This window comes from Lonchura striata, chromosome 6 (assembly GCF_046129695.1).
Source record: "Lonchura striata isolate bLonStr1 chromosome 6, bLonStr1.mat, whole genome shotgun sequence".
Taxonomy (NCBI): Eukaryota; Metazoa; Chordata; class Aves; order Passeriformes; family Estrildidae; genus Lonchura; species Lonchura striata.
In genome coordinates this window covers 49,027,186-49,047,258 of record NC_134608.1, presented here as the reverse complement: position 1 = coordinate 49,047,258, position 20,073 = coordinate 49,027,186, and the positions used below count along the sequence as shown (strand labels likewise).

At 37.2% G+C, this 20,073-nt stretch overlaps 1 protein-coding gene across 4 annotated transcripts in view; it reads right to left on the bottom strand.

The window, feature by feature from the left end:
* PIK3C2A (phosphatidylinositol-4-phosphate 3-kinase catalytic subunit type 2 alpha) overlaps positions 1–20,073 on the bottom strand; it is a 49,025-nt gene that overhangs the window by 3,006 nt on the left and 25,946 nt on the right. For all 4 annotated transcript variants that reach the window (XM_021525613.2, XM_021525616.2, XM_021525615.2 and 1 more), the window contains exons 9-32: positions 19,577–19,720; positions 17,539–17,581; positions 17,238–17,451; positions 17,021–17,143; positions 15,448–15,615; positions 13,145–13,253; positions 12,249–12,391; positions 11,419–11,607; positions 10,861–10,954; positions 10,510–10,604; positions 10,015–10,195; positions 9,383–9,487; positions 8,278–8,370; positions 7,902–8,031; positions 6,309–6,445; positions 5,449–5,618; positions 5,025–5,181; positions 4,499–4,608; positions 3,864–4,071; positions 2,100–2,224; positions 1,595–1,712; positions 1,421–1,502; positions 890–999; positions 531–656 (exon numbers count right to left, since the gene is read on the bottom strand). In XM_021525613.2, coding sequence (XP_021381288.2) covers positions 531–656; positions 890–999; positions 1,421–1,502; positions 1,595–1,712; positions 2,100–2,224; positions 3,864–4,071; positions 4,499–4,608; positions 5,025–5,181; positions 5,449–5,618; positions 6,309–6,445; positions 7,902–8,031; positions 8,278–8,370; positions 9,383–9,487; positions 10,015–10,195; positions 10,510–10,604; positions 10,861–10,954; positions 11,419–11,607; positions 12,249–12,391; positions 13,145–13,253; positions 15,448–15,615; positions 17,021–17,143; positions 17,238–17,451; positions 17,539–17,581; positions 19,577–19,720 — 3,174 coding nt within the window. The remainder of the gene's footprint in view (positions 1–530; positions 657–889; positions 1,000–1,420; positions 1,503–1,594; positions 1,713–2,099; positions 2,225–3,863; positions 4,072–4,498; positions 4,609–5,024; positions 5,182–5,448; positions 5,619–6,308; positions 6,446–7,901; positions 8,032–8,277; positions 8,371–9,382; positions 9,488–10,014; positions 10,196–10,509; positions 10,605–10,860; positions 10,955–11,418; positions 11,608–12,248; positions 12,392–13,144; positions 13,254–15,447; positions 15,616–17,020; positions 17,144–17,237; positions 17,452–17,538; positions 17,582–19,576; positions 19,721–20,073) is intronic.

Here is a 20,073-nt window from a genome sequence, read left to right as displayed (position 1 = left end):
TTCTGGTTAGCCAGAAGAAATTACCCAGACTGCCCTTTCTTCTGCCTGCCCAGCCACTGACAGATGTCTGAACTACACACTGTGACCATTCAGCACATCCCTTTCTCACAGAATGGGCTGAAGGACATCCCTGTTTTATTTTGGGCTCCAAATGTTAACTGTTTAAAACTAGTGAAGTCCTATTTACACACCAGGACTTCTGAATTCATTTTTCTCCACAACATCAGTCAGTAAATCCAGGGCAAGGGCAGTTTTAGTTTAAGATTCCTTACCTTCTCCCCATCCCTCCTCACACTCAGTCTGTGAGACATTTCTGCTTCCTTGTAATAGTACACTGAACCACTAAGTTGCTTTATATTTAAACAGGGCACAAGGTTTTTGGAAACAGTTTTTATACATACTTTTACATACATACTTTATACATACATTTATACATACTCACATATTTTTTTTAGACAACATTTTAATTACTGCTTAGAATAAGAGATTATAGTAAGCTATAGGAAGTTATCACATAAATTTTAACTTGCCATTTCATTGAAAGTGGGGTTTCTTGTCTTCCGGGAGATTTTGGTTTTGCGTTTGGATGTTTTGTGCGTGTCTGGAAGTAAATAGGTTTTCACATAGGGATTTGGATCTGCACCATCTTCTGTAACCTACAGCCAAAGAAACAAGACAAGTCAGAAAACTAATTAGTGCATAACTGCATATTTATTTTCAAGTGTGCAGACTCTGCAATCAAGCTAATCAAAAGCAGCAGTTAATTAAGCAGGCAGTTGGAAAATTTAGAAGAAAAGAGAGAGTTTCACCATTTCTGCATCAATCTAAGACAAGATGGTAATTGAGAAAATGGCAAGTTTTTGGCAGTAAGTGCAGTATCTCCACTTACCAGGTCTTTGATGTGCATCACCATGACAAACAGAGTGCTATTTCGATAGGATATGGAGAGCTTCACTTCTCCTCCCACTTTGCCTGAGGTAGGACTTGATGGACTTGTATCTGAAATAACAGACAATTATTGCTTCTGTGATACTGGTACGTTTTTATCACTACTACACTGACTTATCATATGGGAAAAAATACAAGCCTTAGACCAAGTTCACTTCCTGATTTTATTTCAAGTTCTCTAACAGGGGAAAGGCTACAGGCTTTAAAGGTTTTTGCATTCTCTTGCAAGAACCAGCTTGGAGGTTTGGAGTGAAAACATGAATAATTCAGTCAAGACATAAACAAGCCCAAGTCATCACACACATTTTTGCAATTTTTGGTATATATGTCCTTGAAATTGTATGTAGGCACAGTTGGAAAGACAGTGATGCAGTTTTCAATGAGAGAAAACTCCAGGTGAGTAAAAAACATTTCAAAAATTCACACTGTAAATGTGTCATACTATATCATCCAATTCACAAACATCCCTTACCTGCAGGTCTGGCTATTCCATCTATTCCTTCCACTTTGTCATCACGAAGTAATGGATGGAAAAAAGTATAAACAAGATCACACTAAATTTGGAAGAAATGTTACATGTTAGTTTAAGCATTAAAAAGTGCCAAAACTTGGAAACTTGCATTTGATTTAAATTATGTGTACTCACTTCTGCCACCTCTGGAGAACTGTTCATCAGGCTCTGTATGTAGCTGTTGAGCTCCACTTTTCTTTTGGCTGCTACATCTTTGATATGTGTTCTTCCCAGAACCATCTTATTAGGAAAGCTACATGAGAAGAACAACACAGAGTTTTCAGTTACTTTATCAGAAGCACGTACAGTAGGATTCCATTGTAATTTCCATCCTGAAGTGCTGACATCTGTTGGTTTTTTTGTTTTATTATTATCAATCCAGAGTACAAACACAGCATGCCAATAGCTATGACACTCCAGAAAGGCAAGGAAATATTTATAGGTATATTATTATATGTGATATGACACACAGATCACAACACTGAGATGCTCCTCTGGATCTCCTCCTTAAAACTGAGAGACAACTGTTTTCTCCCTTAATTGCCAAATTTGAGGTCTAGTTTGCCCCTCAGCAGTTTCGTCTCCACCCAGCTGGGAGCAGTTTTGTTGCTTTGGTAATAGGGATGAGTGAGGAACATACCCTGGTAACTTCCAAAGAGGAAAGAGAATGCCAAGTTTGTTGTGGAGCTCCTGGAACTCATCAAATGTTCGGAAGACAAATGTTGGCTCAACTTGCCCTTCTCTCAAAACTCTCACTACATAGATCTGCCCAAAACACAAAAATAAAAGTAGTTGATATAAAAACATTATAAAATGACTTTACAATATAATTTTCTTTACAATCAACTCTTTCTCCTATAGTAATCCTTCTCCTGAATACATATCCCATTATTATATCCCTTATTCCAACACTGGCATTTCATTGTAGTTAGAATTATAAGTAGCCCTTAATGCAAAGGAACATCACATGCTCTTCCCATAAGGTAGATCCAAAGCTGACAGATGAAGGATGATGATGAAGGCTGAGCTGTGCACACTCTCCCTTTGAAGCCTCATTGGCAGCTCATACCAGGTATATAAAATGTTAACACTGGTGCAGGATTACATTGAGACATGGATTTGTGGGGCCAGAACTACCACAGAACCTTTCAGGTGTATTTTTTACAAATTAATTCCTCCTGATTCTAAAGGATTCCACTTTTAAAGTGATAATTTGGTGGGAGGATGCAAGTGCACTGGATTATACAAAAATAATTTTTCAAAGTATTGCGAGTACAGTCACAGGATACATTCACATTATTCAAGGGAAATGAAGTTTGAGAGCTTCACAAAAAATTCAGTTCAGTGTCCTCATTTTATGGGTAGAGAAGTTAAACTTTTAACATATAATTTAACTTAATCTAGACAGAATCTAGACCATCCTAACAGTTTCCTGGAAGAAGCGAGGCTGTTTTGACTTAGACTAGAATACTCAAATACATTTAATTATACAGTGATTCAGTACAAAGCTCATCACCTCCAGCATTAGTCAGAATTGTTCTGTCTTCCCTTGCTGGTGTCTTTCCAGATTAAGACATTTACAGCAAACACAGCATGGAAAGATATGTACATTTACATCTCAAAGTGTAAACTAGGTCTACTAAAATCCTGAGGGCAAAATTGCAATGGTTGGTGTATCTAGTAAGGCTAAGAGTGTAACTGCATTAGTACAGGAAACAATGCCTTTACTTAGGAGGAACAAATCAAACTTCAGTAGAAGGTCAGACTAACACCAGAGTGTCTGATTTTACAACTCCTACTCAGGAAGGAGCCATTTTACAGAAGGCAGCTATATAAAAGCCCATCAACATGACTCAAATTTCTGTATTTTAAAATAATCTCCACCAACACTACTTCTGCCCTTTCTACTTCCTTCTAGATGCTTTTCAAGATGTGTTTTCATTTTGAAGGATATTATGGGATGCTAGAAATGCCAGTCTGTACTCTAGCAGTGCTGTTGCTGGTTTACCCTGGCCAGCAGCTCAGCACCCACACAGCTGCTTGCTCAGTCCCACCCCCTCGCCAGTGGGACGGTGGGGAGAACAAGAGCAGGAGTGAGAAGATCTGTGGGCTGAGACAAAGACACTTCTGGGGAGAGAAGGTGATGCAAGGCAATCACCACAGCCCACAGGCAGATCAGATCCATGCTCAGCCAGCTCCCAAACAGCCACCTTGGAAGACAAGGCTCTTCCATCTCCTGCTTTCTTCCTCTACGCCCGCTTTTTATTGCTGACAGTGATATTACACACTGTGGAATACCCCCGTGGCTGGTTTTGATCAGCTGGCCCTGTCCCTTCCCTGTGTCTTGTTGGAAGAAAAATACACCATTATCCTCCCTGAGTGGAAGCAGCTCCCACGTACTTACGTAGTGTTTATCTGGGTTGTATCTTTTCTGATACGTAAACACAGACACTTGTTTGATTCGGCCGTCTTGTTTGAGAGAATACGTTTTAGCAGAAAACGACAGGATGGGCTCATCATTAGAAGGCAGACCTGAGAAACGCAGCTGAGCCAAGTTGTGAATGAAGAAATTGAACTTTGTGGCAACACTCCCCAGACTGGATTCGATCAGCCTAGGAAAAGAAAACATCAAAACACACAAAAGTGGTTCTGTCAATGCATCAGACTCAAGCTGAAGAAAATTAAACCCTATTTCTTACTGACAAAGAAAAGATTTCTAAGAGTGATCACTGGGGTATATAAATAGTATCATACCAACATTTAATAGAAGACTCAGCATCCAAATGTGGAATAGGTTTTTAGTGAAGTCATGAAGGCATGCATCCAACTCTGGAGCCCTAGAAAGACATGGACCTGTTGGAGCAGGTCCAGAGGAGGGCCACAGAAATTATCAGAAGGATGAACACCTCTCCTGTGAGGTGCAACTGTTCAACTTGTACAGACACGTTTGTGACCATCCCTAGTATGTTTTTTCCTAACAGAAATCTCCCATTAAGAGGATGATACTGGCAGATATTTTAGTTTTCCCTAATCCAGTACCTCGTAAAGAAAATGGTGGCTTCTGCATCTGTTGTTTGGGGCTGGAGAGCATCCTGGACATACTTCAAGTCCTGAACTCCACTTAGTTCTGGTAGCCCAGAAGAAAGCATCTACAAGAAATTGAAATTGAATTTTAATTCAATAAACCAAATATGATTTTATACTGAAATGATTAAGACTTTGACCTTCAAATTAATTTGTAGCTGCACTAATTTGCTTAATACTAACAGCAATAGACACCAATATAAGCAGCTGTTATTCACTATTTCTGCTGAATTAAAAGCGGCTAAAAACTCTTTGCAGTGCCATTTGTGGTAGTATATTAGTTTTAAATTTTCAAGGAAGAGGTAGGCGGTAAAAAAGCGTAAAAGTTTCCAAATGAAGCTTTCCCAAAAAGTAGACAATATGTTTCTGGCTTTTAAAAAAAGCCTGCATTATGAATTTCTGCAGCATAAAAAGCATAGTTTTTAATACAACCCAGCATGACAGATCTATCAAGTTTCAACTGAATGTGAAAAATGATTACCAATGAAAGCAGGTTAAGGAAGAGGCTGGCATGTTTCCTTATCAAGTTGTAAGCTTGGCAACAGAGATCCACAAACAGCTGAAAGCGAATTGTGGGCTTTTCTCCACCATTAATGACATAAGCCATATCTGATGTCAGCACAAAAGGGGCTCGATCCCTGTTCAAAAAGCACAGAATTCACGAGTTCATTACAAGGTCTCTTCGTTGTCATGTGCTTCCTGCTGCCCTCCATCCCCACCCTAAGGTCATGATATTAAATATTCCATTAATGTCATTTCACATGTTTGGGATGGGTTCCTCTCCCAGGTGCTGGCCCAGGTTACACAGCACATTCACATGGTACCGGACCTACAGCAGATCTCCCAGAGCAACACTTGGAAAGAAAATCACTTAATTCTCTACACTGCTTAGGTACAGAAAATACCTTTTAAAGCTACCAAACATTTGTGCATGTCCCAAAAACTTTCCAAAGTCAATGTGGAACATATGCCCGGTGTTCCGGAGCATTATGTTATCATTGTGGCGGTCACAGATTCCCAGGACATAAGTGGCTACACAGCATCCTGCACAAGAGTAGATGAAGTTTTCTGAAGCCTGGGAGGGAGAGAAAAGAAGTGAATTGAGATCAAATATCAGAGGAAAAACATAATTCATGTATTCAACAGTAGGTTTCTATGAGTGCAAAATCCAACCCAGGCAAAAAAGCAGACCCTAAATTTGCTTTTTTTTTTCTCAAATAGTGTTCTTCAAACAGTTAGGCTTTGCCAAAATCTCTTGGCATCCCACTTTCCAGCAAAAATGGTTATTTTGTTTTTTACATAAATCAAAGAGAAAAGAGGAGTTGAAAACATATCACAAAACAATGTTAGCGAAGAAAAATACAAGACTTGTATTTGCAATGTATTGTAATGGCATTAAAGCCCAAAGAAACATTTTAATTTTTGAATTGCATGCGTACAAGAAAAGGCCACTGCTCCTAAACTACAATTAAGAGCAACCACTATTCCCCTGTCTTAAAGTACATTTTTTCTATATCCAATAAAAACTCTTAATGAGAATCTTGAGAATCCATCTGGCTCCTTTTTATAGGGAGATTTTAATTTGCTCTTTTTCAAGTATAGAAAAAAAATTAAGTTTCTTAAATACACAAACCAAAAATTTCAGTGGAAGACCTGGAATATGATTTCATTCTTTCATCAGATTGTACTTAGCCCTTTTAAAAGATCTAAAAAAAAAAAAAAAAACCAAAAAAAACCCCCCAAAAAAACAGTGCTGAAAAGTTACCTTTTCATACTCTTCCTCTGTAGGATTATACTTCCGCAACCATTCAGCCAGAGGCTTGTCTTTAAAAGAACCTGTCACTCCATATTCCACTTGAATTTTCCTAAGTGTGTCTGAAGCAGGAACAAGCTCTACCATGCCTGGATATAGAATAAAGTGTATTTAGCCACCTCCTTTAAGTTATGCTGCATTTTTCTTATTCATTCCTATCAATGGTGAATCTTACAGTATTAGATCAACCTCCTTGAAAACCTGGTCAGGTGTAAAAATAATTCTTTTAGTCCTCTAAGCATTTCCTCTTCCATTTCCACTTTCCATTTCTGTATTACAAAGTAAATCATAAAACAAGTACCAATGCAACTTAGCTTACTTTACTACAACTTGTTACAGTTGCTAGAATGCACACTTAAGTTAAACTTTGAATAGTTAGTTTCTACCTCATAAACTTCTTTTACTCTAAATTTGGCAAAATACTTTGATGCTGACAATTCCCACACACTAACAGTGAATTAATCTAGTAACTTTATCTGCTGTCAGTGTTGAGACAGACCAGACAGTGGGCTTTATATGTGGCCTTACTTTGGAGATATAATTTACTAAAAATATTTGTACAGCTAAATCATAGAAGGAAAACATTTAGTTGATTAACTGAGTTTTACTTCTATTTTGGCAAGAGCTAATAAAGGTGCATCTGTAATTTACATCCATTTGACTTTTCCCCTTCAATCTTTAAGGACACTAATATTAGCAGCAAGAAAAAAAAAGCTACATAAATCAAGTCATCATTCAGAGTAGGAGGAAAAGCCATCTGTTTCTCTAAAAAGCCAGTCTTACATAAATAGAAGCTTTTTGCCTAGTTTTGCCAAACTAAATGTCCATCTTTTCCATGTATTTAAGAGTTTTGGTCATGCTGTTCATCTGACTAAAGATATATTTCAGTTATTGTTTATCCTCTTAAATATATTTGGGTTCCATTGGCAACCTCTACAGAATTAGCTAAAACTAGCAAAAAGCATGCTCAAGGTGCAGGGCACAGTATTTGCACTCAGCGCTCTGTGACCTACTTTCAAACCCCAGAGACAGCTTCATATTGCCAAGGAACTTTCACCAGAATATGACACAAATTCTGGGGGACAGTGTGTGTGTATGTCAAGGGCTGGTTCAAATTTTTCTTATTTTCACATGTTTCAGTACCATTATGATACTCCCTGACTCAACTGCAGCAGATTCCAAATACTTCACCATTTCGGTTTGCATTGGAATACTTTCACCATAATTAAACTTTCAGAATAAGAATTGCTGTAGCAACATTATTTTCCTGTGTTGCACTACGAGCATGAAAATCAACCTTGATTTTTATCACTGTATTTGTCCCATTGTTCACTGACAACAGAACACTCAAGAGAACAAACACATTTGGATGCCACTCAGCCATCAGGAAATTCAGAACAATCTAACTTATTATACTGTCAAGTACTGAAGTGCCTTGCAGTGGAACTGTTCCTTGGCACCATCTGCCCAGAGGTTTTTCAACATCAGTGTGACAAGAAATTGAAGAGGGGAAGCAAAGATTAAAGGCAGCATCTGGTTTAGCACCTCGGTCTTTTCCTGTTGAGAGACACTTGAAGATAACCATCCTTAGATCCAGTCCCTCCTGCAGCCAGATCTTGTCCATGATCTTAATCATTTGTAAAGCCAACATATCTTGCCTCAGATCTTCTCCAACCTTAAATAGAAAAATAAAAGTTAACCAGTGACACAGTAAACTTCAAAGAGAAACAGACTACAATTCAATTTTCACATGTGGTGGATTTTTATATTTTATTTTTATGTTTTACATGTTGCTTTCCAGATACAAAGGAGCAAACTCACGGAATAACTAAGCTTATTGGTCTATGCTAAAATTAATTTATACCAATGAAACAGTGATTATCATTCAACTTCTTTTCTCCAAAACACATGTAAGGCCTACCTTAAACATCACATTAATTTCTTCTCCCAGGGGGTCTGCATTTATCAGTGCAACTTTCAGTGGTACTGCATTGGAGCTGAAGAAAGAACAGGCCTGCAAGTAGATTTAGTGTCAATGGGCAGAAAGGACTATTCCTGCTAGCCCAGAAAACAAGACATTCTGACAGCAAGCAGGTTTGACACACAATGTGTCTATTCAGACTTTAAACATTTCAATTGTGGTGAATACGTGCTTCCTTTGAATAACAAGCCCTTTGGCTGTTATTTGTTGAATTCTTGTACAAAAGCCAACAGTGCTGCACAGTGATGTTTCAAACATTCTGAAGGGAAGAGTGAATAAAACATTAATAAATATTTTATCAGCAGCTTTTTCTTGAAACCTAGAAGATGTATTAAAAATGTGTATTTGTGTGTTTCACAGTATCTTCTCATTTATCTGCTTTCAAGTCCCTGCTCATGATATAACAGTTACAATAGTGAAGGAAAGTGAGATGAGCTCTCAAACACAGGATTAGTTCAAGCATTAACAAACCTTTAGGTTTTCAGTCATGCATGATTATATAATCAAGACCGTGGTTGAGCAGATATTGTCAAACCTTGCAAAGTTCTGGAAAAATAATGAACCTGCTTCTCCTACATTATTACTTGCCGGAACTTCACAGTAAAATAAAGCTACTGCCTACCTCCCCAGCGTATCTGGACACAATCAGTATCAGGTAGTTTCAAGTGTTTGACAGTATTTACTCACTGCTTGAACTTTATATTCTTGGTCAATTTCCTCTTTTGATTACTAAAGCACACAGGACTTTTTCATGCACTTTCAGGATTGCTGGTCTCGGGAGACAGGGTCTGATGATGTAGTAAGTTATTACAGATATATATCTATTTTTTAACACAAGCGCCCTTGGTTTTACACTGTATTTGTACACATTTTATCTTTGCTCACTGAATTTTGCTGCCTTATTCCATTAGCATTTTTGATTAATCCCCATCTCCACAGTATGAAGAGCTTTCAAGCACTTGAAGTGGTTTTTTTTTCCATTTGTAAAAGCTTTACCTAGACGTAAGTTTTACAAAAAGGTTTTGAAACCCTTCATGTGTAGTACCTTAATATTTAGCTCCTTTGCCACAAGACTGGGATTGAGAGGCAAACGGCATTTGTTCTTCAAGAAGAATAACTGCACACGCTCCATGCCATTTGTCAAGGCAACCTGCAGACAAAAAGAAAATTCAGCTGACATTTTGAAGCATCTACAGAAAGCTTCTGGACAAAGTTACCCTTAAGGCACTATTTTAACTCCTCAATGTCAAAGGAATGCTAGAAACTAGAGCTGCTGGCTAAGCTATGAAAAATACCTAAGCCTAGCAATGTAACACTCATCACACATGTTTGTGGGGTTTTTTTTGACTGAACCTGATGACAGCATCCCACTCCATCAAGTTCTATCATCAGCACAAAAACAGATATCCCATTCTTTTGCATGATGAGATAATTCTTCAGCAGTAATAGGTTTAAATTAATTTCCAGTTGATCATATACAGAAACCATCCTATACCTTCTTGCCCTATCACCTCACCACCACATGTTTCAGGTGACAAACTTGACAAAAGCATCAGCTTCATTAAACTTTGCAAAGCAATGGGTTCATAAAACTTCCTATACATTTACATAACCTTTTGAATTTAGACTAAAAAGACAATTAAGTGGATTAGTTTTAAATTAAAGTAATATACACACCTGCCGAGCAGATCCACTTGTTTGCTTTACTCTTTCTGCTACCATTCCAAAGAGCTGCACTAGCCGGGTCTGCTTCTCCAGTTCTTCCCTGAGCCTTTTTCCACAGACTGAAAGAAAAGCTCCAAGAATTTGCTCATACCTTACACCAAACTTTGTATCATACAGTGTATCCTTAAGAAGCCTGAAATAAAAGATATAAGTTAAATTTTCCTATGGAAAATACAGCAAACAATGCAATATTAAGATGTTAAAATACATATGTCTGAAGTTACTGATAGACAGAATAGAAAAGACAAGAAATTTGTGCTTTGTAGAGGCACTATCTTTCATTAAAATAACCTAACCAACAACCAGGATCTACACTCTGTATAATCACCATTCATCCCAGTCATTGTTATGTTATTGAATGGTGATGTTAAGGAGGATTTTTTTTATCTGAAATATTAATCTGGTGGCGCACACAGTATATAAGAAATGGAACAAAGAAACCCTCACCAGTACAGGTAGTGTGCAATCCGAATGCTTCCCAGTGCCCGAGCCAAAAGAAATTTCACAAGAGCACTGTCAAGGTAGGTTTCATACTTCAATGCCTAAATAAAATGGAAATTACATAAATCAGGTCTGCATTTAATTCTTGATGAAGATATATTTTGTGACTAATGCACACACAGAGTTACCATGAATACTTCTGATGGTCACAAAGTGGTTATTTATTCAAATTGTTTCCCCTACTGTGCCTTACAGTTAGAGGCACACAACTGCATTTTTGCTACTAGTCAGAAGCAATTCCTCTGGGTTTTCAAGAGCCAGAAAAATTCCAACTTCTGTGTAGGCTGAAAGTCTTACCTGTACAAACTGAGGGAGGAAATCTGTTAACTCATCATCACTCAATGTCTCTATCCAGTTCACAGCTGTATTTCGTACTTCCTGATCAGCAAACCTAGAAAATCACCACAAATCCACATTAAGTTTTCTCTGTTCATGTAGGATTTTTTTCTTATTCTTTTTTTGAGATCAGCTAGATAGAAAAGCAACCATACAAAGTCTTTAAAAGCTCAATAAGGGACCTAACAAGTCCCTTCATCACATAAGATGCAACCACATGTGCATGTTTAGGACAAGCACATTCAAAACCTCTCAAAACTCTGGCTGTATTAATTCCTGTCCTGCTGCATGTTAAACTTCAGAACCCTAACCACAGTTGCTGTGCTTTTGCTACATGACTTGGTTAAGCCTACATCAATAAAGTAAGCATGGGGTTCTTTAAAATTTTTAAAACATTTAATTTTTTCTGCAGAAATTCAGCAGTACTTTCCCACAGAACACCATTCCAGAATCTTCTACCAAAGAAGAACAATTTAATGTTGAACAAAACACAAGAGAGTCTATTTGCAGTTTTCTTACTTTGAATCAAGTAGTTCCAGGGCAGCTAAGGGTGATAAAGGAGGCCAGCTCTGAAGTAATGAATATATTTCTGGAAGACTTGCCCAGTCCCAGTGAGGGGCACTAACCAGTATTTTTGGTAGGCTATTAGGATGGCTATGACAATAATGTCTCTTCTCCCACAAAAATTCTTTATCTTCTTTTGACAGCCTGCAGACAAAAGCATTTCAGTTTATAATGCTGTTTATACATTCAGTTTATACATGACAAACCATCACCTGAATAACTCCAGTGCACTGATTGTTGTATTCAGACATATAATTTAACACATAGAATAGAATGACATTGAAATTACTCTTTCCTCCAGGAAAGTCAAAACGAAAAGCCAAATAAAGCCTCAAACATTAAGGAAACATTTGTTCAAATTTATAATTTGGGCAGGACAAAATTAAGTTTAAGTATAATCTGAAATAAACCAAAATCATCAATGTTTGTTTGGTGCAGATGAGTACGAGAGGCTGCCAGAAAAGCTCCCATGGCACATGAACCTCCACTGCTGGAACTCCCTAGAACTGAAAAACTGCCAAGCAGGAACAGGTGAATATAACAGGCAGGCAAAGGGACAGCAATCTTGTAGCAAGAAACTAATAGCACCAGCCAAATAAAACAGAAGGAAACTCATTAAGTATAATGATTTCACATGCTTAATTCAATCTCTTGTTTAAGTCCCTATAGGTCTTCAAGATACATTTTTAAAAGAATTACAGAAACTTAAGAGTATGTAAGCATTCCATGCCCTAGTTACAAAATTGTCACATGCAAAAAGAGCCCAGCTGGAAAGATGGACGTACCCAATGGTGCTATCCTTGGAGAGAATGGCAAGGAGACGTTCTCTCACTGGTTTTTCTAATGTTTCTACAGAATGATGCACAGTAGTCTTTGCAGCTTGAGGAATTTTATATTCAATATCAAAAGCATGGGATGGGAAGTCAATCTGAAAAAAAAAAAAAAAGAAAAAAGATAAAAGATGATGTAAGTCCTTAAGTAGAGACAGCTCTCACCCTTCCAGCAATCTCAGATGTTTAGGAATCTGAACTCTTCAGTTCTATAAGTGCAACAGTCCCCAGATACTGCTTGCTGAGTATTTTTTTCCATCTCAATTCTTCTACATGACGACAGCTCCTAAATGTACAGCTGTGTTATTGCACAATGCAGTGGCTGGAGCACTCCTCAGCAGAGAAGTGAGAATGCTTGGAGCAAAGATAATCACAGAGCTGTTCAAACCCACACCAGTGGTTTCCACCCAGCCACCCACTCAGGCTATGTTTTGGGACTGCTGAGCCATGCCTAGTAAGGCATCCTCTCATTGGAGAGAAAACTGAATTGAGAAAGAGAGGTACTTATGTTCTGTAAAGGAGCTGGAGTTGCTACTGCTTGTGTCCAGACAACTCCCATCTCAGCACATTTCTAAGGATTGCTTTCAAAAACATTCTCTCCCAGTACTGACCACATGTCATGCAAAGCACTTCTGATTTCTCTTACTTCCAGACAGTTATTTAATAACAGATTTGTAGACATTTCCAGGAGCTTCCCATTCTTTGCCCTTACAGTTTAGTAATCACTATTCTATAATGACTTTCAAATATTACTTAGCTGTACTTTTCCCCTCTCCAAAACATTCACCTAATATGACTTACAAATCACAACATTCAAACAAAGCACAGAGTAAAACAGAACTATGTATAACCTGCAATACTATTCTTTCCATATTTCCTTTCTTACTGGCCACCCCTGACACATGATGTGGATGTGATGATGTCCACAGTTGCAAAAGTTTCGTCCCACAAGTTAACAATCTGAGAAAAGAACACGTACAGGTTATTAATATCACAGTCTGATTACTTCACCAAGATATTAGTTGTCAAATTAATTTGCTGATTTTCACTGGCTGTTGTCTGTTCTTTAAGTGCTTTAAAGTGATGCACACAACTTTTAGGTGGAAAAGGCAAAAGAAAAAGTTCAGTGTTCATTTAGTTGATACAGATTAATTAGGTGCTCCCTGTTCTTTAAGTCAGAAAAGGAGTACTTTTGCCTCTGAGAAAAAAACTGAACACAAACACACATGCACATTCTTCTTAGCTTCTAGAAAAAAGGCCCAGGCATATGAATCTTACAGGCATCACCATTTGCTTGGACTTCTCCCATTACCAGATTCTGCAAGGGCATATCAAATGACATTTCCATTTGCCGGTGTATTCCCAATATTAATACCATTTCCAGCTGTAGTAAGGCACAACTGAAGACACTTCATAAATCAATAAAGTGTTGAATGTTAGGTACAGAAAACTTCCATCAGTCTTTTGGAATCAAAATGTTGCTCAAAAGGCTGCTTGAAGTCCAAGCCTTAAGTATATTTTGAAAGACATTTTAGGGTTTATAAGTATTTCAAATAAAGAACAGGTTGTTATATGTAAATATTGATTAACTAGGAGCTTGTCATGCCAATAAAGATTACCATATCGTATCACTAAAGCACACCTGAAAAGCTCATTCTTTTTAATAATTCTCCATTTAATACAGTTGCCACAGCCTTCTGTCCCATCCACATGTAATGATGATTTAAGCCACTCCACATGCACTTCAACAAAAGGAGTTCTAACTTTGTCATGGACTCTCTTCCAAAACACATTCATGACCAGTTTTGTTCTCCCTATATTTCAGTTCGTTTCAGGTTGTAGCTCCTGCCTGCCATTGATGCTATTTTCAATCGTAACTGGAGTATTTGACTAGCAGCTTTAATTACCTAGGTCTGGATTTAATTTGTGTGGACTGCAAGTGGGTTAGACCACTAAGCATCTCTAGAGCTTCTACATACAGGCCACTCAGTAAGCTCTGGCACAGCACATACCATTGTAGTGCTCTGCATGAACAGAAAACACAGTTTTCACCCCAAACTCCTGTGAGAACACCATGAAAACAAGATAAATTTGCAATTCAAATCAGAAGCTGTATTTTCAAATACTGTGAAATGTGGTATTTAGATAGGAGACTGAAATGCAGCATTTAAATAGAAGGCTAAAATAATCATCGTTTATGAAAAGAAATCCAGGCTTTGGTAGAGACTGAAAGCAGCTGCAGGCCACCTTTGCAATGCAGGAAATCCTAAACTCTGTGACATCCTCAAGCTGTTGGAATCATCACCAGACAACAGAGAAACAAGAACAATTAAAAGTCAAATCCAGAACCAGAGGACACAAAGCATAAGAAACAGCCACAAGCAACACACAGCAGTAACTGGCCAGGAAAGATCTGGCTGCCTTTTTGCAGCCTTGCTTGACAATTTAAACTCCCAGTAAGACCTAGAAATCAGCAGCACACATAAAGAGGAAACCTTAAGCATGAATACAAAAACTGTTTCACAGTGGTGTGATCACTTCTGCAGCATGATGTCTAATTTGAGCACTGTGGGTCAAGCCTACTGGTTAATGTCTCACTGAGTAGCTGCCCCAGTGATAAGTGTTTTGGAATGAGCTTCGTAATCAAACTTGGAAGAACAAAGCAACTTGAACCAATCCAGAAACACTCAGCTTAGGGAACTTACAGCAGGCTTTTCATTCTTTGTGAAAAACATATAATAGCATCCAGAAGCTGTATTTGAAGGAAAGCCAGTTCACACTAGAAACATGCCTCAAGTTTAACACACTGGCTAATTATCTCTTTATTGTAATTGTTTTAAATAAACCCATCTCTGAATCAAAAGGAATAATTTTAGAATATTCTAGGGTATAATAATTCAAACAATATTCAACTTCCTCCAGCAGTGAAGTTTTTTTAGCCAGTTAGATAGAAATCTTACAACACAAGATCACATTTTATCCTCTATTTAATGAAATGTATTTTTTTCTGTATCAGAAGAGTTTACAGTTCCTACCTTTATCATGGCCTACTGTATTCAGTATCAGAGAGGCAATTTCTATAGTTATGGGTGTGGAGGAAGCTCTAGACAGAGCAAATCATATTGATAATCTTACCCATGTTTTGGACACTTACCTCCTAAAATCAAATAGAGGTAGAGAAACCTGACCCAAATTTTCTGGGCCCTTTCTCTGCTTATTTGAGTCAGGAGAACTCCCACTACTTTGATTTAGGATTCCAAACAAAGTCAGACGTAAGACTGATTCCAAAGGCAACTGTGAAATCTGGATGGGGAAAATTATTCTATAAAATAAAAGTATTAAAAATAAGTCAGTTAGAAAAAAGGCAGCAGTTAGTAAGTTACAGGCTTATCCATGTAATCCATTTATGCCTTTTGCTTTCAAAAAGTCAATTAACATTGAAGAACAAGTGTTAAATATCCATGCAATCATATTTCACTCTACTTCATCTCCCACACCAATGGTTTGTAAAACCTGCTAATTACACTTCTGTACTACAGTCAGATGTGGAACAACCCTTTTAATCTCTGTCTATAAATCACATTCCTTGCACAGAATTGACTGTCCAGCATAACCAGTTTTCCCACTCCACTCACTAGGAAGGGCACACAGAATGTTCCATGTTAGCCACCTCCTAATTTTTCAGATTGAAAGGGTCAGCAGACAATAGTTCCCCATCCAAATGAAAGAATCTATTAAGTAATACTGCAAGTTGAATTCTAAATGGTACAAAATCTATAAAGGAAGCAGCTGAGGAGTATACACTTCACTGAGCTATTCAAGCTTCCACTTTTGTTTACACTGTTTTTACTGCTTAAAAATGTTCTTTTAGTTTGATTTATCTTTAAAACAATTGCACTATAAAGGACCACACTGTTGACAGCAGCTTTTAGCAGACTTTTCACTGTAATACACTAGTACTTGCCAGCAAAAGATCTAACAATTAATCCCATGCATCACCAGAAAAAAAAAGGTAGCTGGAGTACTCTCTGAAGGCAGGTGTTCTAAAAACTCTCAATGCTGATCTGAAATAATTTGTTCACCGGAAACTTTCAGGGAATTCTTTCGGGTCTATCTCTGACCTTTAAAAACAGTCAGGAGAATAGATATAGGGCACCATGGAGCTCAGATGATGCTTTAGCTATGACAGGCTGCCTGATAACTCAAGTGGCAGAGCTTAAGCTGTGCAGGGATACTGAAAAATGTTCCCCTTTCAGCTAGCAGATACCACCTGCCATTATCTCCCTGTCTTTTCTCTGTATGCTCTTCCTTTCTATCCTCTATATTTGGGATAAAAACTGATTAAACACTCATGTTAGTAAAAGTGAGACACTGCTTTTCCTCTCCATTTACATCAATTTAGCAGTACATACAAGCAAGCTTTATTCTTTAATCCCTCTTACAGCAGCACAAGCCATTCCCATTGCAAGCAATGTTATGACCTTCCCAAGTCCCAGTAATTGTATGCTACAAACACATTAGCACAGGGCACTTGTCCAGCATTTTCATTCCCCTTTTTACAATGAGTACTGAAATTCCATTTGGAAAAATATTTCTGATTTTGATCAGTAAATTGTTTTTTGGATGCTTGAAATGGAATTAGAACCACAAGTTGCTTGAATGACTGCATTCAGCAGCTAGATGAAACACAGCATTTTATTGAGTTTTAACAGACTAAAGTCACTTACAGTTCATCCCATTTGATCAAGTAGAAGAAGTTCTTGTATGTGCCAACCTTCTTGGACTGAACAGGTTTGAAGAGATCTTTTCCATTATGAGTCAGAGAACAAATCAAGTAGTATTTTTCATAACTGGACAAGGAAGTTAAACAAAAAAACATAAAAAAAACCATTAAAATATTTTAAAAAATATATAAAAGGGGGAATTTTACAATAAGTCACTTACTTTGACACCCAACCAGAAGAAATTCCATGAGCAGCAAATATTGTGAATTGGAGATGTTCTGTGGCAGTCCAAGCTTCCTTGGTACTCTTACTGTCTTCTGGAGAAATTGCTGCTGAACTGCTACAGGAATTCGTGTGGAGCTGCAGAAGGGCCTCAACTGCTCTTGTTAACTGGTCTATACTCACTTTCAGAGGGTTTAAAGGCTTCAGTGAACCTAAATGATAATTTATTTTAATGCATTTCTTTCTAAATTAGCCACCTCAAAACAGTTTTTGAATAAAAATTTAAGAACTTTACTCACCAGAGGGGCTCTTGCTATTATCATCACCACATTTTAAGGATACCTACAGAAAGAAAGAGGAAATTTCAATACTGAAAATCCGTATTAATTTTTCATGGCTATTAAGTATCTTCTACAGAAATTATCATCTATCTGAATGAGGCTTATATTTAAGTTTATGTAAACACATTTTCTCTCAAAGTTCCTCAAGAGTTAACAGTATCACAATTTCCATATAATGCAGCAACTATTCACCATGTTCAAAAGCTCATTTTTTGTCAAGTCAACTGCTTTGACGTTCTTTATATGAAGTCCAGAAAGACACAGTACGTTGGAATATTGCTCAGAATAATCTAACTTCTCTAGGTAGAGACAAAACTTGCTCAGGGCTGTTATAGATGAAAGCAGAGGTCATTAGCTTTTTGGCCAGTAATCTAAATCTAAACAGCTGCTTTTTTTTTTTTTTTTTTTTTTTTTTTCTTTTGTTTGTGGCATTTGGTAAGATACCTTTTGCTGGCAGTTATAAATTTACTGAATAAAAAAACATTAAACAACTGAGAAAATGAACAGTAAGGACTGTTACTTTGTACTATCTTTGTTTGCTTCTTGGTCTGCTAAAATGGAAGTCTCAACATGTTGCAACATCACAGCAATGTCTAGTCTCAACAAAGACAATGTTGAAACCAAGAGGTGACAAACAAATCATGGAAATTTACTCCCTTCTAATCAGGAAGGGTTTCATGCCAAATTCAAGTCCTGATAAAACTAAAATTTTTAAAGAAAAGTAAGCTTGTGGCTTAAAATCAAACCCCAGTGAATTTGTAACTTCTTAAGAAATTTGCCACAAGTGCTGCAGAAGAATGAAAGCTCTCCTTACACTTTTAGTGTACTAATTGAGCATCTTCAACTTAAAAGTTTGAATATTAAGAAATTTCACATTCTTACAAAAACACGCCCACTTTGTCCAACCACAAAGAATTACTTTGGAAAAAAATAAAATCAAATAATGTCTTACCAAAGATTACAATGCAACAGTCTCCAATATTTACAGCATTTTTGTTTCTGAAAGCAGTCCTACATGTCTTCATACACAATACTGTGTAAGCCAATGTCCATCATAAAATAATCAGAGGGTTTTATTCATAAAATCCCACCTTTTTCAAATTCTGCTGGAGCAATGTTATTTTTGGGAGCTATTTGTAGACTGTAATCTAGTTATTTCTACAGCTTTCTCCTATCAAAAACAAACACTGAAAAAAATATTTATATGCTGTATTTCATGATGTTGTCTTAATGTCTTCTGCACTTCCCTGTAGAATTTTAGTACTTGTGACAACTACATTTATCTGTCTTCTGCTCAGTATTACAAATATATCACTGAACTGATGAAGCTAAAAGCAAAGAGACCATCACGTGAGTTGCCACTGTAATAAGGACAACGAAAATAGCATGTTATTTAGCTTTTTTATTTGCACACTTCTCCACTTAATGACTGTTTTCGACAACATGACTTGAGACTGTCCTGCTCAAGTGAACCATTTATTATAAGGCAGTTGCATCATGAAATTCTGTGCTGTTTGAGAGATTTTGGGTTTGTCCTTATGCTCAGGAATGCAGGAGCATGAACAGTTAAGAGTTTTAAGATGCTATTGCTAGTCACAAACACTACTGGGAAAATACATGATGTCAATTCCTCCTTTAAAACATAACTGCATTAATTTTAGACAGCATGAGCTCCTGTCAGTTCCCCTCAGTCAGATTTAGTGGCATCTGCTGTGACACAACTTTCTAGTTACAGAACCAGAAAACAGTACTTTAAAACCAGTTTTTAAACAGTGACTATTTAGAAAAGGAAAATATTCCCAAAGCAAGCGATTAATGCATTAACAGCAGAGAGATGTCAAAATAAATGGAAGGTGTCAAGTAAAATAAATAAGTAAAACGCAACCAAAAAAATCCCAACAGAACCCTGACGAAACTGTTGCTGGTATTTCCAGCTACTAAAGAATGAAAGAAGATTTATCAGTTAAAACATGCAATTTATAGAGTGAAAGTTTACCTCAGCATGTTTAATCCTTGGGAGATTAACAGCCCTCCTGAGCCTCTTCACTGATTCCGTTACCGCAGGAGTCTCTACACAATCCAATGTGGAACAGATTTTTCTGACAGTCTTAATTACATGATCTACTGCTTTATGCTGGTTCTAATAAGGAATGTATGAGAGAACAGATTGATCCAATCACAATTGTGAAAACCAGTATTGCTTTAATGTTTTTTAATGAATTGCCAAGAAATTGTCACTATTAGATGCACATCTCCTTTACATGAAACTGTGGTCTAATGACAGGAATAAAGAAAAACCTCAATATTGAAAACTTCCTTATGAATGCCAAAAACAGTAGTACAGATCCTAGAATGGGGTGCCAGGAAACATTAGGATGTTCCCAACCATTTTTCTATTAAACTGTTGACAAATAATTATTTTCTGATGAGATACTAAGCTCAGTTTCCCTCATGGCCTAAAAAGTAAATGCAGTTCAAAGAAGAACTGTGAAT